This window comes from Eurosta solidaginis, chromosome 5, assembly GCF_040869045.1.
Source record: "Eurosta solidaginis isolate ZX-2024a chromosome 5, ASM4086904v1, whole genome shotgun sequence".
In the NCBI taxonomy this organism is placed as follows: Eukaryota; Metazoa; Arthropoda; class Insecta; order Diptera; family Tephritidae; genus Eurosta; species Eurosta solidaginis.
Window position 1 is genome coordinate 219,771,339 of NC_090323.1, and position 26,653 is coordinate 219,797,991.

The window sequence follows — 26,653 nt, forward strand, 5'->3', positions numbered from 1 at the left end:
GATCGCTTAAGGTTATCGTTTACATTGCCGCAGGATTTTCGTTTTGAGATTATTTATTTGTGGATGTTCTTGTTCTTGTAGCAATAAAGGCACTCCGCGAAAGTTTTGGGGAGTGTTATCAATGTTAATATTCCCGAGTTAGCGGGTTTGTACGTTAATGGTGCTTGTTTCCGGAACGTACCGGATCTATATCCGGCAAAGTACCATCAACATCGATAACACTCCTCAAAACCCTCGTGGGCTGTCTTTATCACTACAACAACATCTCCGAAACTATTTAATATGACCATATTAAACCTTCTAGGCCATTCCAGCCTAGTTTTATGAGGAGCTTAGGGTCTCACCAGAGCAAGGAAACTGGCTGTTTCAACAGGGGCGGCCCATGGGGAGATGGGTGTTAGAGGCGTAGCTTCCACACAAAAATTGAAAAGATGGTTGGTGTCATGTGGGGACACATCGCATACAGGACATACATTACGTATGCCATAGTTGATTCTGGACAAGTAAGAGTTTAACCTGTTACAGTATCCAGAACGAAGTTGGGCCATTTTGACTCGTGTTTCCCTTGGTAGTGTCCTTTCTTCTTCTGCAAGGGTGGGATATTGCATATTAATAACGGGTTTCAACGGGCGCGTCCTGACAAAGGCATTTACCGATTCTGTGTGGATTTGGTTAAGGGCTTGCTTAGACCTGCCTGGATCAAACGGCAGAGTTGGCAGGTGCCGGATCTCGTCATAGTACTTTAGGAGATGTTTCCTTAATCCCCGCGGAGGCGGTGATAAATCAAGCAGTCGTTTGCTGGGATGTCCTGGTTTGTGACAATTAAGCAACAACTGTTTGATCAGCATTTCATTGTGCTCTTTAATATTGAGCTCTTTGGCCTGGGTATGTGGATGGTGTTCGGGAGCCATAAGGAGACATCCGGTGGCAGTTCTGATTGCGGCATTTTGGCAGGCCTGTAGCCTTTTCCAATGTGTATTTTTAAGACCAGGCGACCAGACTGGTGACGCGTAGCTCATGAACGGCCGGCCAAATGCTTTGTATGTTGTTAGCAGCGTTTCTTTATCTTTTCCCCATGTCCTGCCGGCAAGCGACTTAATGAATTTGTTGCGACTTTGTACTGTAGAAACAATTTCGGTGGCATGAACCTTGAAGGTTAGAGTATTGTCGAACGTTACCCCTAAGAGCTTTGGGTGACTGACAGTCGGTAGTGTGACACCATCAACGCGTGCGTCCAATATTTGTGACATCTGTTCCTTCCACGTAAACAGGGTGGCCGTGGATTTTGTCGATGATAATGGCAAGTTACGCGAGGTGAAGAAACCGGAAAGATCGGTGAGATAGCTGTTCATTTTAGAAACTAATTCATCAACTGAAAGCCAGATCCTGTAGCCATAATCGTTCAGTCGTCAGCATAGGAAATGATTCCGACTCCTGCTGGTGGGGAAGGGAGTTTTGACATGTAAAAATTAAACAGAAACGGGGATAGGACATCACCCTGTGGAACCCCCTGTTTAATTTTTCTAGGTTTAGAAATTTCGTTCCTAAATTCAACTGACTTCCGCCGACCACTCAGGTAATTAGCGATCCATCTTTTTAGACAAGCAGGAAGGTGTGAGCTTTCTGTGTCTTGGAGCCATGTTGGTGCGTGGCTAGGCGAAGATATGCCGTGAAATGAGGGAGCAAAACGGTTTCCAATGTCTTTAGCAACGGATTTATCCTTGCCATTTTCCATTTTTCGGGAATAACGAAGGATTCCAGTGACAGGTTGAAAACAAGTGTCAGGTATTTTATTCCCTCATCGCCAAGATGTTTAAGCATTGGCATTAGAGATATACGCCGCCGACAAACGCCGCCGATTTTGGTCGTTTTTCGCACACCGCCGCCGAATGTAAAAAATATCGGCGCGGCGGCGGCGTCGAAAATTGGTCGGATATGGTCGAAAGTGATATCAACGGCTACGCATCACTGCCAGTTAATAGAAACTAATTGCGAAATTTAACTCTTTCTAACTGTTCAAAAGTTATTTAAAAAAACAGGCGCTTTCGATGTCAGCTTAGCACGGACTTTGCATCACCCAATTCACCAAGTTATTAAAACAAAACACTAAAAGAAAAGTTTTATAATAAATTTATATGCTCACTTTGAATATTTTTTTTAATTAATAATGATCAATGAATTCAAATAAAATGACCCAAGGCGAACATGTTTCCAAATTGTCCTCAAGTTTTTAAAAAGAGCAATTTACACAAAAAAGATGCCGATTAAAAAAAAATTACGAACGGTCCACGCCCTCTTTTTCCTATATCCAAAACCCAAATTGCCGCCAAAAATACTTATCAAAAAGCTGGCTTCATCAAATTTTGAAAACGGACTTCTTCTGACAAAAAAAACTTTAGAAAAAATGGGCGGCCAGCGCCCACTTTTAAAAAAAATATTGAATGTTACCAAGAAATTAATTTATTTTTTAATTCATAAATTTATAATTTTAAAGAAGTTGTAAATGCTTATGGATTAATCTGAAAATAACAAAAATAACATACATATTCTCGAAAGATATAGGGCTTAATTATTCATGGTCTGTTTCTTCGTTTTCAGCCGCTTCTAATTCCAATGAATGATTATTTATCGACTCTAAGCTTACATCAGAATCATAACTATAATTGCAGCTGGAGGCTTCTTGAGATGTTGAAGGTAATAAAAGTTCTGGTGGCAATTCAGGCATTTTAAAAAGATCAATGACTTCTCGAGGAAAAGGAAGTTTTTTTGAACCATTTGTACGTTCTTGCAAACATAAACTTGAAATATATGGGTCAGAACTATCCATAGCTCTATGATACATGTCAAGTATGTTGTGCACTCTTGAATCCTTTCGAACGTGACCAGTTCGATCTTTTTTATAATATTTGTTTCGCGCCTCAGATGCATTTTCTGCCAGGACACCTACGGGTACTACTGAAGCCTCAATTATTTGTGACGAATGCACTAATATTTTGTGTATTGTGGCAGACATAGAGTACCATTCGTAGTTTTGGAAAAATATTTCACTGGTTTTAATGCAATGATCACGAAACCTTTGAGCATCAATTTCAAATTCAGAGGAGAGGGAAATGAAGATTATGTGTAAATGTTTCAAAAAATCAATATTTATACCAGTAATAGATGCTAAAAGGTCCGTGCGAGAAAATGCTCTTCTAGCTGTGTTGCCATCGTTGGTGTTGCCGCTGCCATTTGCTTTCGGCTTATCGACATGAAGCCCCATTTTAAGCAAAAACTCTTTTTGCATTTTTCGTTTCTTTTCTGCCAGGATTCTCTTCTCTTCTGCTCCACGAACTTGCCATTTTTTCAAATCTAGCTTGTATGAAAGTTTTAAAACAAACTCGAAACTACGAATCCACGCATGCAAAGGGCTTAATCCGTATTTCAAAGCGTCGGTCTTCGGTTCAAAATTAGGAGAATAAAAGTTTCTTATAGTTCGAAATTCCTTTGGACCGGCATGACTGATGGGACATTGCTGTGCACTTTTAATTTCTGTCAACACATTTAAGACTTTCCCAACTATTAATCTCATATATAAATTATATTTTACTTTAATTTTTTTCCCATTACTTAGTGTGTATTGTAGTGGTTTCAACTCCTCAATCTGTTTCTTTATGTTTTGGTTTTCAGTTAAAATGTGCTCTTTTGTTTCTTTAACAAACTCCACTTTTAAAGGTCTACAAAAGCGTACTGACTGAGGTGTACGGTTTACCCAAATGTTATACCCTGCTGATGAAATTATTTTTATTGGAATGACTGATGTCACAAAAAGGGAATGATCGAAACTTTCCGAAGTATTTTCCACAAATTTTTGTTTAAACAAGCTGTGACCGGTAGAACCATCAAACCCGTAGCTCGAAATTAGGATCGATTCTTCAACATCCATTGTACACAATACTTCATCTTGATATTCAAGAATTCTTTTAGCTGTGTGGTCTAACAAATTTTGCAACGACACTTCGACAGAGCTTTCATTCGCTTTGATTTCATCCGGTCTACATTTCAATTTGCTTTTATAAACTTTATCATAAGTCGGATAAATACTACTATTGTGTTTTATGTTTAATTGCCGCATATTTGAGTACATCTTTTTAGTTAATCCGTTTTCTAACACAAACATTAGAGCTTCATCAGGTGATACTGGCGTAACTTCTTTATGGCTAGTATTAAGAACTTCTCGAATTTTGGATGGCCGATTTGGAGATATAGCAACTTGTTGTAGGACAAATTTCAAATCCGTTGCGTGGGATTTTTTGGCAGATATAGAGGCATTATGAACTAATAATTGCGCATTGTCTCCTTGCTGGGAAGCTAATTCGGAAGCTAATCTCCTTTTATTTCTTTCGCAGCTATCATCATACGTCAGTTTTGGTCGCCCAATAGTATTAATCTTTTTCGGTATTACAAAAGTCGTTTCTCGACTCAACCATTTCTTATTATATTTTCTAAATGCATTCTCATTTCTGGTTTGTTTATTCCATTTAAGTTTGATAAAATTATATAAGTTCCGAGCTTTAGTAAATATCAATTTACTTAATTCACTGTCAATTTCGTATGAAATCTTTCCTTTTATGTAATTCGAAACATTCCTGTTGTTTCTCAACCAAAACTCAAATATTTCAGAATTTTTTAACCTGAGTGTTTCTACAAAAGTATTAAAAATTCGTTCATTAGCAGTCAAATGCATACACTTTTACCATGGCATTAAACTTGAGTTTTCTACAAACAATCACATGTAAATAGTTCCAATGACACTTCAAAACATTTTTAGTTTTACTCCACGAAAAACGATAAAACTCTTCAGAATTTCACAAAAAAATACATACAAAAAACCACCAAAATAAGTACGAAATAAAAACATTTATCAAACTATATTTGTACATATATAGCAAAATTACTCACCTCGAGTAATAGAATTCATATATACAAAGTTTTTTTTGCAAGAATATATTATTAAAAAACAGTTTTTAATTTTATAAAAATTTTGCTGCTTCACTTGTATTAACACGTACTAAAAAATTTGTAAACATTACCAGCTGTTTGTACATAAACAGGGTTGCCAACAGTAAATTTTTTTAAAATTTTTTCTTATCGATATGTTGGCTATTGAACACCATCAAAATAATGGCAAACAATTAAATTTGAAAAATTGACTTTTTGCCGCTAAAATCGCAATTTCGGTTATAGTGCATTGGCTGAAAGAATAAGCGAAATCAGTGATGCAAAATCCTTTAGTAGGTTCTAGGGGCATAAACACTCCTTTGAAATGATTCTTACCTCATATTTAAGTTGAGGATATATGATAAGGCTTTGAAAAATCACTTGGGCTTACATTCAAACATCTGTTGTTTATTTGCGAAACTATACAAAGCGTCTGAAATGTTAATTTTGATTTTCACGCTTCTTCATTCAACACCCAATTTTCCCGGATTGACATTTCCTAAAGTTGGCGGCCTTATGCAAAACTAGTCCCTTGGAGTGAATCACATTGATTATAGCCTACCAACCAAGTTTAAATATCACCTACACGTTACGGCTCCTTTTACAAATGTGGATACGTAGGCACATATGTTTACCAGGTGAGGCTTTGTCCTCAAGAACACTCAAAGAGGTGAAGCAAAAGCTTTCCCAAGACCGTCTAACTAATGACCGTGTGTGCCACTAACCTAACGTAGTGGACATTCGAACTAGTCTGAAAACTGAAGCTACGCGGTTAACCATAATGAGCTCTTATATCATAAGGCCGGAAAACAGCAGTTAACATGTTTCAAATTAAAATCGGCCGAATTTCATTCTAAAATATCGTTTTGATTTAACGAAGACTATTGAAATCAATGTTGTGAATGCAAACGTCTGCAAACTTTTTGTCTACATTTTAAAAATTTTATCCAGGGTCCTTGTAAAATTTTAATTATGTAGATGCGCCGAGGGTTATACGATTTTCACCCATGAGTTACGCAATGACATCCACTTAGGCTGCTTATGATTTCGAGGGCGGCATCCTTGGCCGAATAGTCACTGCCTAACGTTTCAAGGTGTTCCTCTGGTGTAGCTCGGCAGCATAGCGCGACAAAAACATCCGTTAGAAAGTCTTCGGAGCTACACCTAGAGCTTCTAGGAAAGTGACGTCGACGAAGGTACATAAGAGTTCGAAGTCGCAGTCCTATAGCTTCTGTGCTGGCATATGTGTATAAGGTTGGCCTTTGATCGCCAACCATTTTTGCTGGGATATACTCACGCTAGTGGGTGTGTTGCCCTAACGCCCACCTGCACACACACACCTTTTCCCTTTTTTCTTAGTTCCAAATTAATTAGACTTGGTTTAGTTTTTGTTCACAGTTTATTTAACCAATTTTCTTTTGATTATTGAAGTTTTTACACTTTCAGTTTTACTTATGTTAAACCCTAATTAAATTTATTCTTTTTGCTGTTCTTAGACTTTTATTCTTTTTGTTCACAACTTGTCTTTCAATTTCATTTACACATATCCTAAATACACTTTTGGTTTTAACCTTTCTTTTGGTTTCAACTTTACTTTGGGTTTTTTTTCTTTAGTTTGGGTTTAGTCACGACCGGTCACTGCAAATGTCTAACACCAATTCACTCGGGTTCGTTTTTCGCCCACGCTCAGCGGCCATCATTTTTTATTGCTGAATGCAATTGGCTCTGCTGGGTGCAATTGGCATTGCTATTCAGCAACAGCTGACAGCGATGCCATTTGTACTCAGGGGTGTGTTTAGTGCGTAAAGGCGGGTAACGCAGTGCGGTTATATGTGTGAGGGTCAGGAGGCGTGGTAGCGACTGATGGTCGGGATTGCTACTGTTCGCACATCGGGTATTGTAGCTCTTAATCATCGGAAATTGTAGCTAGAAAAGCTGGATGCGTCGTGTGCCACAAGAGTCATAAATATTAATAGACCATTAGTAGCAACCGGCGGCCACCGTGGTGTGATGGTAGCGTGCTCCGCCTACCACACCGTATGCCCTGGGTTCACACCCCGGGCAAAGCAACATCTAAATTTTGGAAATAATATTTTTCAATTAGAAGAAAATTTTTCTAAGCGGGGTCGCCCCTCGGCAGTGTTTGGCTAGCGCTCCTGGTGTATTTCTGCCATGAAAAGCTCTCAGTGAAAACTAATCTGCCTTGCAGATGCCGTTCGGGATCGGCATAAAACGTGTAGGTCCCGTCCGGCCAATTTGTAGCGAAAATCAAGAGGAGCACGACGCAAATTGGAAAAGAAGCTCGGCCTTAGATCTCTGCGAAGGTTTTACGCGCCTTACATTTATTTTTTTATTTTTAAGTCGTCTTTGTGCGTAAACGCCAAGGGGCCACAAATGATTTCAAGGAATTGTGTTCGCGACGATTTGTTAACCCCAGGTGAAACTATGCTTTCCACGAGATATACAGACAAAAGTGTGACCATTTTATGTATCTCTATTTCTTTTCAACAGACGCAGCAGTACCAATTCCAAAGACCGGGGTTAGGTTCGAAGCCTCTCTGGAGTAAGTGAACGAGGGACAATCTCTCCGCAAGGAGCTACTTCTGGAAATTTTTGAACGATCTGCGAAATTTTGAGGCAAAACCCCCGGATCTTTCCGAAATGGCCAAAACGTAGATTTCCTTAAATACAATTTGTTACATCTTCCTTATTAATTCATAAGTCATTATTGTTAATTATAACCTGAATTAATAGAAAGCAAGTTGTTACCAATCATATCGGAATACATACGCTGCGTGAGTATAATTCCCCATTCGCATTCAGGTACACGCCGGTTCCAACAAATGTCTAATCGGACGCCCAAATATACCCGCTCACTAAATTTTATCAAGATATCTCAAAAATTTAGGGACCAGTTTGCATACAAACAGACAGATGGACAGGGGGACATGGCTAAATCAACTCAGCTCTTCATCCTGATAATTTCGGTATACATACTTAATGGTGGGTCTATCTATTTTCCTTTAAGGATTTACAATTTTGAGATTCATGACGAAGTTAATATACAATTTAGTTTTCATGGTAGGTGTTAAACACAAAAGGACGTTATATTTTATTAGTAAAACATCCAAATTTGAAAAACCGATGAAGCCTTTCCTTGAAATCATGTTTCTCTGTCCAGAATGAGGGGAAATAATAAAATAATTGATTTCAATATCATACACATATTTGATATTTAATCCCAAGTGAGAGAAATAAAGTCTGACCACTTTTGATTTCCGGTTTGTGATGGACCTTATTTGGGATTCGTCCACGTACTTACAAATAAACAACCAATTGCAAAGAAATTTTATTTTGAAAAAGTATAGCAAAATGCGTAATTTCATTTCGCTAGAATATCAATAAATACATTTGATTTGTTATTTTAATAGAGTGAATTCAGCTAAATAAAGAGCTTGTTCAGCTAATTAAAATAAACAAAAACAAGTAAGGGTGTCTTAAGGGTGTCTGTGTGCAAAGCACGCTGAGTACAGCAAGATTGGCCCTGTGTAGCTTTAACTTGAATTTAGAGGTACTTTTGTTATTTCAAATTCTTGAAATCTTATTTTTTATTTACAGGTCTCAAAACAGATAAAACTAATTAGGTTGTACTGTTCATTAATAATACATTCATTGTACACATGTCAACTTAATAACACACTTCGCAAATACAAATGGGCAAGTCCATGGTAACAGGCGCGACACTCGCACTTATTTCAACCTCCATAAAAGAAGACATGAATAGTGGACTGAGCGGATATTACAACATTTCAAGCAATAATTGTGGGTACCTCAAAAATGTATGACCATATATGATGAGGTTCGGACGTGGCAAGAAATAGAAGTAATTTTTTAATGCTTGTGAAAGTATGCAAAACTTAGAGAAGCTAAGGGGAGAAGAGAAAGTGACATAAAGACCCAATGCCCGCAGATTTTCGAGACGTATACTGGTATATAACTTTCCCTGTGTTTATTATTATTACGTTCTTGTGCTTCTAAAAATGTACAAATGTTAGTTTTATAGAAGAAATAGAACAGAAGTGCAAAATAAATCAAAATTTTATAGAGGTCATACATTATTTACGAATATAATAAATCCATTGAAATTTCGATAATATATTCCCATTTTTTTAAGTAAATAAGATTGACAAGAAAAATTCAAGCTAATTTGTACTCCTTTCTTTTGTGTCTTCATATAAAATTGTTGAATACATGAATAAAACCGACATTAATCTTTACAATTCATACCTTTGAAATGAAAACTGATTTTAGATTTTCCTCAGATAATCCTTTGTATATATAAAATGAAAAAGAGATACAACAATTTAAATTTTCGTCATATTTTGTAAGATTTCTCTAACATCTCCAAGAATCAATTAACACTTTATATGCTGCTGAAAGCCCAAAATGCCCTCTTTCTGACAACATATAAGTTTTGTTCGTTAGCTAAACAGAAATAAAGTTATAGGCCAATATACAGATGACTAATGTACTTGACAAATTATAGACACCAATAAGAAATGTTACCCGAACTTTCCGGAAAAATTTTAGCAAACAGGCCTATTTAACATCTGAAAGCTTTTTGAATTTCAAGTGGACGTTTTCTTACTAGGAAAATAATGAGAACAAGGGCAGGGTCAATTTATAAAACCTCCGTTTTCCAAAGTTTTTTTAATGCTAAATAAAAGACTAGGTAAAATTTTTTTAAAAGCATAAGGACGTTATATTTTGTTAGTAAAACATCCAAATTTGCAAAACCGATGAATGAAGGCTTTCTTTGAATCCATGTTTCTCTCTCCAAGATGAAGGGAAAAATAAATTATTTGATTTCAATATCATACACATATTTCACTTTTAATCCCAAGTGATAGAAATAAAGTGTGACCAGTTTTGATTTTCGGTTCATGATGGACCTCTTTTGGGATTGGCCCTCACATAAATAAACAAACAATTGCAAAAAAATTTTGTTTTGAAAAGTATAGAAAAATGCGTCGTTTCATTGCGCTAGAATATCAATAAATACATTTGATTTGTTATATTGATAGAGCTAAAAATGTTTGTTCAGCTAATTAAAATAAACAAAAGCAAGCAAGGGTGTCTGAGTTTGGGTGTAACGGAATATTATATACTCAGCGTGAGTTGGAACTGTACAGTTCATTTCAGATAATTTACTTTTTCAAATTTTTTTACGAGGGATTTCCTTTTTTCTATTGAGGCCCTAGAAATGTATGATCGGAAATAGGGGCGTGGCACCGCCCATTAAAAAAAATTTCCTCTTACAATGTGACTTATTAAGTGAAATATCATTGATACAAAACTATTTTTCACTAAGATATAGCTTATTATTCTAGCCTACGACCCACTCAAATATTTTTTATATAAAAGTGGGCGTGGTGTCTAGGCGATCCCATCCATTTTTAACTTGAAATATTTTCTGCTATAAGGAATACATGTGTACCCAATCTTATTAAGACCCTTTAATATTTCTTCGAGTTATGACTCCCGAAACATAGCAAATTGTTTAGTCATAAAAGGGGCGGTCCCACGCCCATTTTCAAAAATTAAAACTTTTTACTGTTTGTTGTTATAATTTCACTTGGAAAATGAAACACCATTGCAAATACATAGCTTATTTTATTCGTCCACGACCCTTTCAAAAGTGGTGTGGTCCTTCACCGATTTCGTTAATTTTTCTTCGAAGCATTCTCTATAGTTTAGGCAACCTCTCTGTCGAATTTTGCAATTATAGGTTTAACGACCTTCGGTTAATGATTCATAATATTTGTAAAATTCATTTTATCACAGGTGGGCGGTGCCATGCCCATTTTCAAATTTTTTTTTTAAGTTTTATCAAAAGTCTTAATATCAGCACATACATAGAATTGTAACATTCTAGATGAATTATTTATTAAATAATCAGGTTTTATGTGTTTTCCAAAATGTTGTATATGAAAAAGTGGGCGTGGTTACCATCCGATCCCCTAACTTCTAATAGCATTGAGAATGCGCGCCAATGACCCCATATACCAAATTTCAATATTTTATTCTCAATATTTACTCAAGCTATCGTGTGCACCGACAGATGGACGGACATGGCAAAGTTGATTCATTTTTTCCTCCTCAGCATTTTGATATATGGAAGTCTATATTTACATATCTCGATTCGTTTATGTCCGTTATGTTACTAAAGTTAATACAATCTAAGTGCAAAGCACGCTGAGTATAAGAAGATCTGCCTCGTGTAGCTTTAACTGAAATTTAGATGTCTTTTTGTTATTTAAAATTCTTGAAATCTCATTTTTTATGTACACAACTCAATTAGGTATAAATAGCGCCCACAAAATTTATCTCGGTATACTTTATACTTTAAAAGTGGTAGAAGAGGTTTTAAATTAAAAAAATGAATCTAAGAAATCAATTCGCGGTGCTATTTATCCTGCTTAGCTGTGCTGCGCAATTTCTTCTTATAGATGGCGAAGATATAACTATAGAAAGGAGTCCACATACAGTTGCAATACTTAAATATAGCGCCTATGTATGTGTTGGTTCCATAGTCAGTGAATATTCGGTGGTTACAATTGCTCATTGCGTATATGATGATCCACTTGAAAACTTATACGAAATTGTAGTTGGTGCAACCAAGATATACAGCGAAGGGCAACGACACAGAGTGATGGAAGTACGTTATAATTCTAAACCATTTTCAAAACCAGATCGGCATGATTTAGCTGTGGCTAAAGTGCATAGTTGCTTTCACCTGAACGATGTAACAGTAAAAATAATAGAACTTTGTCATGATCCATTAAGTTGGGGCTCACCGATGCAAGTTAGTGGATGGGCTGAACGCGACCCTTTTCATTTCCACGCTAATTCCGTGGTAATAGAAGACCGTCATTATAGTTTCCCCAAGGTAACAATTTTTACTAAACCTAATGAGTGGCTTGGAGAATCTGGAACAGCAGGCGTTGTGAATGGACGACTTTGTGGGGTGGCAGAAGAAACGTGTGGATGCACGTTTATATGTACATACATAGATGTAGCAAATCCCCATGCTGAACGATTTATAACAGAAAATATGTAACAAAATTTGGTTATTATAAATTGACTGTTGATTGGAATATCAAACTAACACGACTGAGCACCTAGTTTCAGAACATTTTGAGATAGGGCGTTTTCGAAGCAGCAGTTGAGATATGGTGATATTCCGCTCAACAGTCGAAGTGATGATATTTTTTTCTTATATCATGTAGAAATAAATTGTAATAATTGGAAGTAAATAAATATTCTTTATTGTATGCAATGAAAGTGTGACGCATGTAAATGAATTAAGTTGTGAGGCCAAACTTTGATCACAACTTTAAAGTTCCCTCGTGTTCCCTCATGACTACTTTAAGGTCCTGGCAAACTCCGTGTAAAACAACTGATCCAACGAATTCTATGGAAGTCAATCTAATCGCTTATTGAAGCCATTGAATAACGCCTTAGTCATAACGATATCATTGCCAACCAATTAGATTTTGGTTTAACGCCATATCCATAATCTATAAATTTTTTCGTTGGTGAATTTATTCACATTTTGGGGATTTTATTTTTATTTTTTTGAAATTTTTCGTATTTTCTATTTTATGAAGTTATGAAACTTTTTAGGTTAAGGCACCAATAAGCTATGCCAATATATATTTGTCTATGCTTAAATGAAAATATGATTATGAATTGGGCGTTACGAATATGGAAAATTTTCCAGGGCCATTAAAGAGTCGATATTTTGCCAAAATAGGATTTTACTTTGGCAATAGGTGTCACTGGATGTCGCACTGATCGACGTCATGGAAAAACCTCGGAAAGCGGTGCCACTATTTAAAAAAAAAATACTTGCAGCGGGACTGCGCCTATTCTACTGAAATGAGAAATGGTTTTGCTGCGTTTGCCGGAAAAGGATGGTTGCACCGGACGGGATGTTCTTGGCTAAACCCTACGTCCTCGTAACATTTACAATTCGTTTGTGTCTCCTTGCTATTCACGCCCAAGGGCGTCCCGTAGCCTCCACGACGCCACCAGCTCATACGGCCGCTCCTACTCATAACTACAATCTCCATAGTAGAGTGGGTAGCAATGCCGAGCATCAGCCCCTGTCCCCGTCTTATCCTCCCCCTTTTTCCGACACTAGCATTCGAGTAGGTCAGGGAAACAGGCTCTTAGTCTATATCACCTTTTGCACAGTTTGCCAGCGCAGAATATATATGTTTGCGATATCTGCCCAATGCAGCTCCTGTCTTGGACGGTATCACTTTCCTAGATGTTCTGGTCTCAGCGACGGCAACCCCCCGACGGGCTTCATCGCGCCATGCTGCCAGGTCGCTAACCCAACTACACCGGGTACTCCAATGCTTAGCCAGGGACGTCCAATCCCAGGGCCATAACAGCACTAGCGTCCTGGCCTCCCTCAACTCAGGCGTAGTCACCCATAACTTACCCCCAGAGTGACGACGTCTTGCCCGTTGCACTTCTGAATACTGCAGTTAAACTGTAATGGGTTAACTGGGAAGGTCACGGAGATAGTTGATTTTATGAATCGGCATAACATCCGCATTGCTGCGTTCCAAGAGGCTAAACTCTCGGTAAGATCTCCTTTGCAGGCCTGCTCTGGGTATAATGTCCGCAAAAACAAAAATCGCGAGAGCGGAAATACAGGTGGTCTCTCGTTTAGTACTCACGACTCAGTGCAATATAATACACTAGATCCCGACATCGGCCACAGGAACATTGTACTGGAACGACAAGGCATATCTAGAAATCATCAACATATACATCTCTCATGTCACCTGTTGCCGCTGTGGACACTACCCTGACATCAGCGCATTACTCACTGGCGATAATCGCGTTATCTTAGGTCATTTCAATGCCCACCACGATCTAACTTACAGGCGGACAGCAGGGACGTGATGTTGGCGGACCAAATAGGAGAATCGACGTTCTACACGATAAACGGACAGTAAACTGCGCCAATTTGCAGCCGATGGTAACATTAGCATCCGGACATCTACCCATACTCCTTTCGCTCGAGCGATCTGCCTACTTCATCGCCATTGAGAAACGCACTTCCATCAACTTTATGCCAGTCAAGAGTAGTGTGCTTTCCACAAGGTCTTTGATTCATCTTCGGCTCGTTTTATTCCCGCCGGAAGAATCCCGGAAATTGGACCACATTCTCCAGCGGACGCCGCAACTCTAGCGAGAGAACGTGACCTTATAAGACAGCTTGATCCCGGCGACCCCCAAATAAGGTATATAATTCACCGCATCAGATTGCTAGTGAATGAACACAAGCGGGCGAAATGGGAGGAGCACTTAAAGAGTTGAAACCTCTCTGCTGGTGTAGGTAAGCTATCGTCCACAGAGAAGTCCCTATCGGCGATAAAGTGCTGTCGGATACGAAAAAATGCGCGAACGCTTTTTTCCGACAATATGTAATGCATTGGCCACCGTGGTGTGATGGTAGCGTGCTCCGCCGACCACACCGTATGCCCTGGGTTCACACCTCGGGCAAAGCAACATCAAAATTTTAGAAATAAGGTTTTTCAATTAGAAGAAAATTTTTTAAGCGGGGTCGCCCCTCGGCAGTGTTTGGCAAGCGCTCCGGGTGTATTTCTGCCATGAAAAGCTCTCAGTGAAAACTCATCTGCCTTGCAGATGCCGTTCGGAGTCGGCATAAAACATGTAGGTCCCGTCCGGCCGATTTGTAGGGAAAATCAATAGGAGCACGACGCAAATTGGAAGAGAAGCTCGGCCTTAGATCTCTTCGGAGGTTATCGCGCCTTACATTTATTTATTTTTATGTAATGCATTCTACGGTTAACAAAGTTATACAGAGGGCCAACAGACACGCACATAAACATAAATACATCATACTAAACCATCTAAAACAGTAGGGCCAGGCGGCATAGCCATGCTGGTGCTTAAAAAACTAGGCCAAGAGGGATTTAATTATCTAGCGCATGTCCTTAATCTGTCCCTGTCCACCTTCGTCATCCCCGAAAATTGGAGAATGAGAAACCAGCTAACATAGGAGATTCTTATTGTTCGATATATCTCCTATCGCCAGTAGCCGAGACACTTGAAGCCATTCTGTTTCCCTATTTCACTGCAAATTTGCGTCTTGCCAATCATCAGCATGGCTTTCGAAAACTACATAGCACTACCACCGCGCTAAACGCCACTAACACGAAAATAAATTGCGGATTAAATGAAAAACCCACCATAGGACAGTACTCGTTGCGTTAGACCTGTCAAAAGCTTTTGATACGGTCAACTATGGCACGTTACTGCAAGACCTGGAAGGGTCCTCCCTTAATCCAAGTCTCAAAAGGTGGACTGCAAATTATCTGTCTGGTCGGCAAGCATCGGTGCAATTCAGGAACAGGGACATAGATAGATAGATAGATAGATAGTTATTTGAGGATCGCACTGCGACCATTGGTCTATTGTGCCCTCATCTGCTTCACAACACCTCATCCAAGCCGACATCTCTGATGAACCCTAGCAGTTCACCTGGCTTGAGGGATTTGATGTGAGTATGCTCTGGCCATGGTGAGCCCATAAACTTAGCTCTACGTCTTGAGATTGCATCGCACTCCAGGAGGACATGGTCCGCCGTCTCCGCTGATCTGTCACAAAATCGGCATGTGTTGTTTGATATTATACCCAGCTTTTGCATGTGGCTGTTCAGTCTGCAGTGTCCTGTAAGAATTGCTGTTAGAGTTCTTAGGTTATTTTTCGAGAGGCCTATAAATGCCCTGTATCGAGTTGTGCAATAACCCCCTAACAGTAGCTTAGATTGTCTTAGGCCTGGCATATTACGCCAGTGTTCTTCCCTCTTTTCCTTTTCTTCTGCCAATAGATGCCCCCTAATTTCCTGCGGGCCCACTGGCAGGAACGGCTCAGGACCAATAGGTCGTATCGTTGCTGCCTCTCTGGCCAGGCTGTCCGCCTGCTCGTTTCCCTCGACTCCCCTGTGGCCTGGAACCCAGGCCAACAGTAATTCATTGTGTGCTCCTAGTTGGTTCAGCTTTTCCACACACTCAAGGACTAGCGCTGATTTTATTTCAAATGCTGAGATGGCCTTGAGGGCGGCCTGGCTGTCACTGAGTATGGCAATTTTCTCATTGGAGTATTTTCGCTGAAGGTTCAGGTCCGCGCACTGGCTTATGGCAAATACCTCCGCTTGAAAAATGCTCGGGTATGCTCCCAGGGGTATTGATATTTTGGCTCTGGGTCCAAAGACTCCAGATCCAATCCCCTCTGGGGTCTTCGAGCCATCGGTATACCATACTATACTGTTTAGCTGCTGAATGCTCTCAATTCTGCTTTCTTCCCACGTACCCTTGTCTCCCAGTTCTACTTTATATCTTTTCTCATATACTATGTGCCTGAGGATATCATCCCTCGGGAGTTGAGAGATTGGGATCTTCTCTCTCAATTCCTCTATGTTCCGGGACGATATGACTTTACCTTTGCCCGAGCCCTCCTTAACGATATTAAGGAGGGCTCGCTTGGCTGATTGCTCTATCGATATATGCAGCGGGGTCAGATCGAGGATAGCCTCCAGCGCTGTTGTGGGGCATGTGCGCATAGCTCCCGTGATGCACACACATGCCAGTCGCTGAAGTTTTGACAGTGCTTGCCTCGTCGTCGCCCGAGTTGTTCTCGATGCCCAGGCTATTGAGCCATATGTTATCATAGGTTTTGCTATCATGGTATACATCCATCTTAGCACGTGTGGGCTACAGCCCCATGATTTGCCTGCTAGACGTTTGCATACCATGATGGACCTCGTGACCCTAGTCTTCATGGAGTCGAAGTGTTGTTTCCATAAGAGCTTGGTGTCAAAAATGATCCCCAAGTATTTCACTGCGGTTCCATATTCTAGTTCCACGCCATCTATTGTTATTGCTCTCAGGGCTGGTAGGACCCTTCTTCTGGTGAAGGGGATGATGGTTGTCTTAGATGGGTTGATGTTAAGACCCACATTGGCGCACCACTCCCTTGTAATGTTCAATGCTCTTTGTATTATGTCACAGAGCGTACTCTCGAATTTACCCCTCGCAATTATGACGATGTCGTCAGCATATCCTTGGCATCTTATGCCACTGTCTGATAGCCTTTGCAGGAGTTCATCCACTACTAGGCTCCACAAAAGGGGTGACAGGACACCTCCCTGGGGGCACCCTCTCGTGGTAATAACCTTAACTGTGCTGCTGCCTACTTGAGCTTCAGCGATTCTTGTACGGAGTAGACTGTCAATCCATCTCTGGATAGGCAACTGAACTCCTCTTCTCTGCAGTGCTATGTTTACGCTTTCGTGAGATGTGTTGTCAAAGGCACCCTCAATATCAAGGAAAGCGCAAAGCACTGTTTCCCCTGTTTCGAACGCCCTCTGTATTTCAGACGTTAACTGGTACAGAGCTGTGTCCGTGGACCTACCCGCTCTGTAGGCATGCTGGCTATAATGTAAGGGCCAGCTCTTGAGGGCGTTCGACCTGATTTCTTGGTCTATTATCTTTTCCATTGCCTTCAAGGCAAAGGAGGTTAGACTTATTGGTCTGAAGGACTTTGCTTGTGAATAGTCCTTTTTACCTACTTTTGGTATAAATACCACTCTTGCTCTTCTCCACATCATGGGTATATATCCCAGTGCCAGGCTATCTCTCATGATTCTCATGAGATGTGGGATGATCTGTGTCCCTTGCTGCATTAGCGCCGGGTAGATGCCATCCACCCCCGGAGATTTGTATTTCTCAAAAGATTCCACTGCCCATCTGACTCTGGCCTCACAAAAGAGGGAGTTGGCTAGTTGCCAGTCTGATGGGGTTGGTTTAACTCTGGGGAACACAGGTTCCGGTACTTGCGGGGAGGCCTCAGGAAAATGCGCTTGCAGCAAGGCCTTAGCTCGCTCTTCCACCGTTTCGGTATAGGTACCGTCTGGGAGCCTAATTGCTAGGTCTGTCTGTCTCTGCTCTTTGGCTAGGGCCTTGTGTAGCCTTGCCGCTGCAGGCGTGCTGGAAATTCCCTCACAGAAATTCCTAAAACTTTCCATTTTTGCTTTTCTTATCTCCTTATTGTACTTAGTTAGATTTTGGGTGTATTCCTCCCAGTTGCCGGTTCTCCTTGCCTCGTTAAAGAGTTTCCTGACTTTTCTCCTAAGCAGCGTCAGGTCATAAGACCACCAGGGGGTCGCCTTTTTACCCTTAATCAAGGAGACACGGCAACTGGAGTTATAGGCATCTATCATTATTTGATTTGCCCTTTCCACCCTGCTCTCCAACTGGGTACAATTGGTACTTCTGCCTTTACTCTTAAGGCTATCTATGTTAGCTTCTATAATACTTTTGTAGCTGTCCCAGTCTGTTTTCCTGGGATTTCTTCTGGGGTTGCTTTGCCCCGATACGGCGCCCAGCTCAAACCTTATGATTCTGTGGTCCGAAAGGGAGGGTTCTTCTGAGACCCTCCATTTCGAGATCATATTCTCAGTTAGGTTGTTGCCGAGCGTTATATCAAGGACTTCTGCCCTAGCTCTCGTAACAAACGTCGGTTTACTCCCGACGTTGTATATACTTAAATCATTGCTGGCTATATATTCTAGCAAACACTTACCCCTTTGGTTGGTATCACTGCTGCCCCATTCCGTATTGTGGGAGTTTGCATCGCTTCCTATAATAAGAGGAAGTTTCGCTCTTCTGCAGTGAGCCACCAGCTTCTGTACGTTATCTGGGGGGACCATGTTGTCGTCCCCGGGAAGTAGGCTGCGGCTAGCACAATGCTGGAGTCCTCCCCGTTGACTTTGGCATTTATTTGTACCGCCACCAGATCTCGACTTAAAAACTCTGTAATGCAAAAATAGTTAATATCTGCTTTAAGCATTACACATGCTCTAGGTCTCTGCTGGGAGAGATCCCAAAGGGACAGGGACATAATATTTAAACCCAGAAGAATTAAACGGGGGGTACCACACTTCTGTTTAACTCCTATATATCGAAGCTACCTTCCCACAAGAAGGAGCCACTTTCGTTTCCTACGCCGGTGACTGCTTTGCAACAAAATAAACGGCTACCTCCCTGATCTCTCCACTTTTTTCACCTCGCGAAACCTGACATTATTACCGACTAAATCATAGGCGACCTTATTCACAACAGGGACATCCGAAATGTCGACCATTTTGAACATTCACGTCAATGGCACTACGCTACCGACTGTCTTATACCTCAAAATCGTTTGATAAGGATATATATTTTGGTGAGCATGCAGCCGCAATTGAACCGAAAACCCAGAGCCGGAATAAAATCCTCAAATCACTCGCTGCAGTACTTGGAGTAAAGATAAAGAAACGCTCATTGCCACTTACAAAGCAATTGGCCAGCCAATTGCATGCTACGTGTCCCCGATATGGTCGCAAAGCCTAAAACCTACTCACTAGGAGAAGATATAGGCCTGCCAAAATACTGCATTAAGAACCGCCACGGGTTGCCTTCTTATGTCCCCAGAACACCGTCTACACAATGAGGCGAGAGTACTCCCCCAGCGGGTTAGGGGGTTAGAATATAACCGCGGTAGGTATGCCTGTCGTAAGAGTCGACTAAAATACCGGATTCAAGGGGTTTGTGTAGCACAGCCCTTTCAGGTTGCCATCGCAATACATAGCTCCTCCAAACCCAATTGTCAGTCTCACCTATACGTGGCGAATCCTGTTTCCTTAACATCTGAGGCTCTAGCGACCCCGAACTCCTCATGGATCTAGGGGTGGTGAAGCGGGATGGCCTAGGAGGTCGCATGTGGTCATAACAAATCGCTCCCGAGATGATCGGGCTTGGTACCGGAACGTGCCGGATCTGCATCCGGAAAAGGACAATCAACTCGATAACACTCCCCAAGCATTCGGGGAGTGCCCTTATCGCTACAACAACAGTACTCCCCATTAGGGAGAGAAATGAAATGCTAACCAATCAGTTTCTGTTGAATACCCAGGAACCTGGGCATCCCAACAGGCATCTAATTGATGAGCAATACCGCCCAGGGGCTTAAGGGGTCATCTCCGTAAGCATTATGAGGAAATACAGCACCTGGGAACACAGGTGTATGACGCAAAAAAGCAGAAGCAGGTCCTCAGTGATATCCACAAACAGGCGTCGGATATCTATGCCAGGAATTTCCCGGCAATCCGATACTCAACGAAAAATACGCAGAACTAGCAGAGGAGGAACGCACTCTCCCTAGGGAAGCGCGCGTCACTCTAGCTCAACTTCGATCTGGATACTGTAATGGGTTAAACTCCTACCTATCAGAAACAACCCCGACATACAAAATGTATGTTCTGCTTGAATGTTGCAGGATTTTCGTTTTGAGATTCTTTATTTGTGGATTTTCTTGTTCTTGTAGCAATAAAGACACTCCGCGAAAGTTTTGGGGAGTGTTATCAATGTTGATATTCCCGAGATAGTCGGGCTTGTACGTTAAAGGTGCTTGCTTCCGGAACGTACCGGATCTATATCCGGCAAATGACCATCAACATCGATAACACTCCTCAAAACCCTCGTGGACTGTCTTTATCACTACAACAATATCTCAGAAACGATTAGTATGACCATATTAAACCCTCTAGGCCATTCCGTCCCAGTTTTTTGAGGAGCTTAGAGTCTCCCCGGCCTCGGCTACTAAAACAACAGGACTCTGACTTCTGCTGTGGGAAGGACTACACTCGCGGGTAAAAGACATATGCGTTCAAATTTAGGGTATGAAGCTTGGTCGGGTATACCCAACATTGTTGTCTGCGTAGCTCGACACCTCTCCATCTCACCTCCTTTCTCACTCAAGCTACTTCTATGTCTTCCTCTCCCTCCTTTTTCTGCCTATACTTCTCTCTCAACTTCTTCTTTTCTGAAATATCGGTTATATGGGGGATATATGCTATAGTGGTGCGATCCGGCCGGTTCGGACAAATGTCTAATGATACCTAAATATACCCGCTCACCAAATTGTATCAATATATCTCAAAAATTTAGGGACCAGTTTGCATACAAACAGACAGACGGACATACGGACTGGCTAAATCAACTCAGCTCTTCATCCTGATAACTGAGGTATACTTAATGGTGGGTCTATCTATTTTCCTTTAAGGACTTACAATTTTGAGATTCATGACGAAGTTAATATACAATTTCATTTTCATGAACGGTATAATAAAAGACTAAACAAAATTGTATTAAACACAAAAGGCCGTTATATTTTATTAGTAAAACATCCAAATTTTTAAAACCGATGAAGTCTTTCCTTGAAATCATGTTTCTCTGTCCAGGATGAGAGGAAAGAATAAAATAATTAATATCATTATCATACACATATTTGACCTTTAATCCCAAGTGAGAGAAATAAAGTCTGACCACTTTTGATTTTCGGTTCGTGATGGACCTGTTTGGGATTCGTCCACGTACTTATAAATAAAATTGTAAAGACATTTTATTTTGAAAAAGTATAGCAAAATGCGTCGTTTCATTTCGCTAGAATATCAATAAATACATTTGATTTGTTAATTTGATAGAGCTAAAAATGTTTGTTCAGCTAATTAAAATAAACAAAAACAAGTAAGGGTTCTTAGTTTGGGTGTAACCGAATATTATATACTCAGCGTGAGTTTCAATTGTATAGTTCATTTCAGATAAATTACTTTTTTGAATATCGTTACGAGGGATTTTTTTTGAGGCTCTAGAAATGTTTTGTAATGCTTGATCGGAATAGGGGCGTGGCACCGCCCATTAAAAAAATCTCCTCTTACAATAAAATTGGTAAGTGAAATATCATTGATAAAAAACTATTTTTCGCTAAGATATAGGTTTTTTTCTATTCTACGACCCTTTTAAACACATATTATATAAAAGTGGGCGTGGTTTTTAACCGATCCCGTCCACTTTTCCTAGAAATATATATATATCTAATCTACTTACGATCCTTTAATTTTTCTTCGAGTTATGGCACCCGAAACATACAAAATTGTGTGGTCATAAAAGAGGGTGCCACGACCATTTTTAAAATTTAAAACTTTTCCTTTTTCTTGTTATAATTTCACTTGGAAAACATGAAACATATACCAAATTGCAATATTTTATTCTCAATATTTACTCAAGTTTTCGTGTGCAAATGGACGGACAGATGGACGGACATAGCTAAATCAATTCCTTTTTAATCCTCAGCATTTTGATATTCGATTCGTTTACAGCGGTTATGTTACCAAAGTTGATAAACTCTGTGTGTAAAGCACGCTGAGTATAGCACGATTGGTCCTGTGTAGCTTTATCTTGAATTTATATGTACTTTTGTTATTTAAAATTCTTGAAATGTTATTGTTTATTTACACAACTCAAAACAGATAAAACTAATTAGGCGTACCCATTGTACTTTTCATTAAAAATACAATCATTGTACACATGTCAATTTAATAACACACTTCGCAAATAAAAATGGGCAAGTCCATGGTAACAGGCGCGATACTCGCACGAATTTTTATTTATTTATTTATTTATTTATTTATTTAACATTTCAAGCAACAATTGTGGGTACCTCAAAAATGTAAGTACATATATATGACCATATATGATGAAGTTCGGACGCGGCAAAAAATAGAAGTAATTTTTTAATGCTTGTCAAAGTACGTAAAACTTAAAGAAGCTAAGGGGAGAACAGAAGTTGACATAAAGACCCAATACCCGTAGATTTTCAAGACGTATACTGGTATATATGGCGGGAGTCCGAGGGGCTTGAGCTGCTAGCCACCAGGAATAACGCCCGAAAATTCTACCAAAAAATACGGCGACAGACGGAAGGTTTTAAGACCGGGATAAACTCCTGTAGGAATGAAAACGACGACCTTGTAACTGATGTCCAGAGAGTGCTTAGATTATGGAGGGAATACTTCTCTGCTCTCCTAAATGGAGGCATTAATTCACCGCGCAGAGATGAAGAACCCGATCCCGCAATCGATGATGATGGAATATATGTCCCCCGCCCGATTATGGCAAAGTTAGGATAGCAATAACCAGATTGAAAAACAACAAGGCCGTGGGCGCTGATGGATTGCCCGCGGAGCTATTCAAGTACGGCGGCGAGGAGTTGGTAAGGTGCATGCAGCAGCTTCTTAGCAAAATATGGGCGGACGAGTGCATGCCCGACGGTTGGAATCTAAGTGTTCTTTGCCCAGTCCACAAGAAGGGGGATACTGCAAAATGCACCAACTATCGTGGAATCAGCCTTCTTAATATCGCATATAAGGTCCTTTCAAGTGTATTGTGCGAAAGATTGAAGCCCAGCGTGAACCGGCTGGTTGGACCTTATCAGTGCGGCTTCAGACCTGGTAAATCTACCATCGATCAGATTTTCACAATGCGCCAGATCTTGGAAAAAACCCGTGAAAAGAGAATCGACACACATCACCTCTTCGTCGACTTTAAAGCCGCCTTCGACAGCACGAAAAGGAGCTGCCGTTATGTCTGAATTTGGTTTCCCCGCAAAACTTATACGGCTGTGCAAAATGACGTTGAGCAACACCATCAGCTCAGTCAGAATTGGGAAGGACTTCTCCGAGCCGTTCGAAACTAAACGAGGTTTCAGACAGGGTGACCCCCTATCGTGCGATTTCTTTAATTTGATGCTGGAGAAAATTATACTAGCTGCAGAACTTAACCGCGCTGGAACAATGTACTATAAAAGCTGCAATCACTGGCATATGCTGATGACTTTGATATCATCGGCCTAAACACCCGCGCTGTTAGTTCTGCTTACTCCAAACTGGAAAAAGAAGCGGTAAAGATGGGTTTGATGGTGAATGAGGACAAAACGAAGTACCTGCTGTCATCCAGCAAAGAGTCAGCGCATCCGCGCCTTGGCAACCACGCTACTGTTGGCAGCCATAATTTCGAATAGTAAAAGACTTCGTTTATTTGGGAACCAGCAGCAACACTAGCAACAACATCAGCACTGAAATCCAGCGAAGAATCAATCTTGCCAATAAAAGCTACTTTTGACTAGGTAGGCAATTGAAAAGTAAAGTCCTCTCTCGGCGAACGAAAATCATACTCTACAAGTCACGTATCGTACCCGTCCTGCTATATGGGGCAGAAGCATGGACCATGACAACAGCAGATGAAGCGGCTTTGGGAGTGTTCGAGAGAAAAGTTCTTTGAAAGATTAATGGACCTCTACGCGTTGGCGATGGAGAGTACCCAAGAAGATTTAATGATGAGCTGTACGAGCTATACGCAGACATCAACATAGTCCAGCGAATTAAAACGCAGCGGCTGCGCTGGCTAGGCCATGTTATGCGAATGAAAGATGATGCTCCGGCCAAGAAAGTGTTTCTATCGGAACCCGCCTATGGAAGCAGAGGTAGAGGGCGGCCCCCACTCTGTTGGAAGGACCAGGTGAAAAACGATTTAAACTCCCTTGGTGTGACCAATTGGCGCCGGTTGGCGGAGCGAAGGAGCGACTCGCGCCTTGTTGGACGGCCATAACCGTTTAGACGGTTAAGCGCCAATTAAGTAAGTAAGTATACTGGTATATAACTTTTGCTGTGTTTGTTATTCCATACATTTTTAGGTTATTCAATGGAGTACGTTCTTGTGCTTCTAAAAATGTACAAATGTTATTTTTATAGAAGAAATAGAAGAAAAGTACAAAATAAATCAAAATTTTAAAGAGGCCATACATTATTTTGCGTTCAAAAACTTACGAATATAATAAATCCACTGAAATTTTGATAATATATTCCCATTTAACCATTTCTATTCAACAAATATACTGCACATATAGTTTTTAAGTAAATAAGATTCACAAGAAAAATGCAAGCTAATTTGTACTCCTTTCTTTTGTGTCTTCATATGAAATTGTTGAATACACGAATAAAACCGACATTAATCTTTACAATTCATACCTTTGAAATGAAAACTGATTTTAGAGTTTCCTCAGATAATCCTCTATATATATAAAATAAAAAAGAGATTTTTCTAACATCTCCAAGAATCAATTAACAGTTTATACGCTGCTTAAAGCCCAAAATGCCCTCTTTCCGACAACATATAAGTTTTCTTCGTTGGCTGAACAGAAATAGTGTTCTAGGCCAATATATGGATCAACTAATGGACTTCACAAATTTTAGACACGAATAAGAAATGTTACCCCACCTTTCCGGACAAATTTTAGCAAAAAGGGCCTATTTAACATCTAAAAAGCTTTTTTAATTTCAAGTCGACGTTTGCTTACTAGAAAAACAATGTGGATAAGGGCAAAATCAATTTATAAAACCTCCGTTTTCCAAAGTTATTCTTTTAATGCTAAATAAAAGCCTCGAAAAAATTTTATTAAAACCAAAAATTTAAATCTGGGTTTAACAGCGCAACAATATAAAGAAAGGACGTTACATTTTGTTGGTAAAACATCCAAATTTGCAAAACCGATGAAGCCTTTCCTTGAAATCATGTGTCTCTGTCCAATATGAGGGGAAGAATAAATTATTTGATTTCAATATCATACACATATCTCACCTTTAATCCCAAGTTATATAAGTAAAGTCTGACCACTTTTGATTTTCGGTTCATGATGGACCTGTTTGGGGATTGTTCCACACATAAATAAACAAACAATTGCAAATATAAAAGCAAAACGCGTAGTTTCATTTCGCTAGAATATCAATAAATACATTTGATTTTTTATTTTGATAGAGCTGAAAATGTTTGTTCAGCTAACTAAAATAAACAAAAACAAGTAAGGGTGTCTTAGTTTGGGTGTAACCGAATATTATATACTCGGCGTGAGTTTAAGTTGTACAATTCATTTCAGATAAATTACTTTTTCAAATTTAGTTACGAGGGGTTTTTTTTTGAGGCTCTAGAAATGTTTTGTAATGCTTGATCCGAATAGGGGCGTAGCACCGTCCATTAAATAATGTCTCCTAATTTCCTCTGTAGCATTTACTCATACATATATTTTGGCTCGCTTTGGTATGGCCTGAGATTCATTGACATATTCATTCATTTGTACACAGATATATTTTCTACACGCCACGGTAACTACGCCGTGCACCGTCTGGTAACTTGAACCTTGGTATGTTACTGTTTAAAACTTGCTCGCCACAAGCCTTTACCTGTATACAAATTATTAACATGATTTATTTATGCTTGCGTTGCAGATTCCACAGCTAATTTTATTTATGCTTAGAATGCAGTTCCCAGGGAACTGAAAGTATATGTATGTAATACACTTAGTTTGTAAGTATTAGTGTAAGTAGGTATTTTAGCTTATAGAAAGTTTGCATAAAAGAAACAACTTTTTAGTAAAGAATTCAATTCAATCTGCTGCCGCTTCAATGGCAGTGAATTCCATCTGGTGCCGCTTAATGGGCACTACACCAAATTCAACTATTTTTACCCCAATTATTATATGGCGATCCTGCCTTATTTGTGCAACTACCGCCATCCTACAATATCCAAAGATCTAGTAGAGAGCCTGAAGACCCTGCCATACCTCCTTAATAACAAGCAGGACTAGTTTAGCCGTCATTATTTTACACCAAGCAGGATACGCAATTATTACATGGCGA

General features: G+C 40.0%; 1 protein-coding gene across 1 annotated transcript; it reads right to left on the reverse strand.

The window, feature by feature from the left end:
• Window positions 1–2,507: 2,507 nt before the first annotated feature.
• Window positions 2,508–4,960, reverse strand: LOC137251712 (uncharacterized). The gene is made up of 3 exons (XM_067786498.1): window positions 4,942–4,960; window positions 3,920–4,683; window positions 2,508–2,519 (listed from the first exon to the last, which is right to left on the reverse strand). Exons 1-3 carry the CDS (start codon window positions 4,958–4,960, stop codon window positions 2,508–2,510), a joined length of 795 nt encoding a protein of 264 aa, XP_067642599.1.
• Window positions 4,961–26,653: the final 21,693 nt, after the last annotated feature.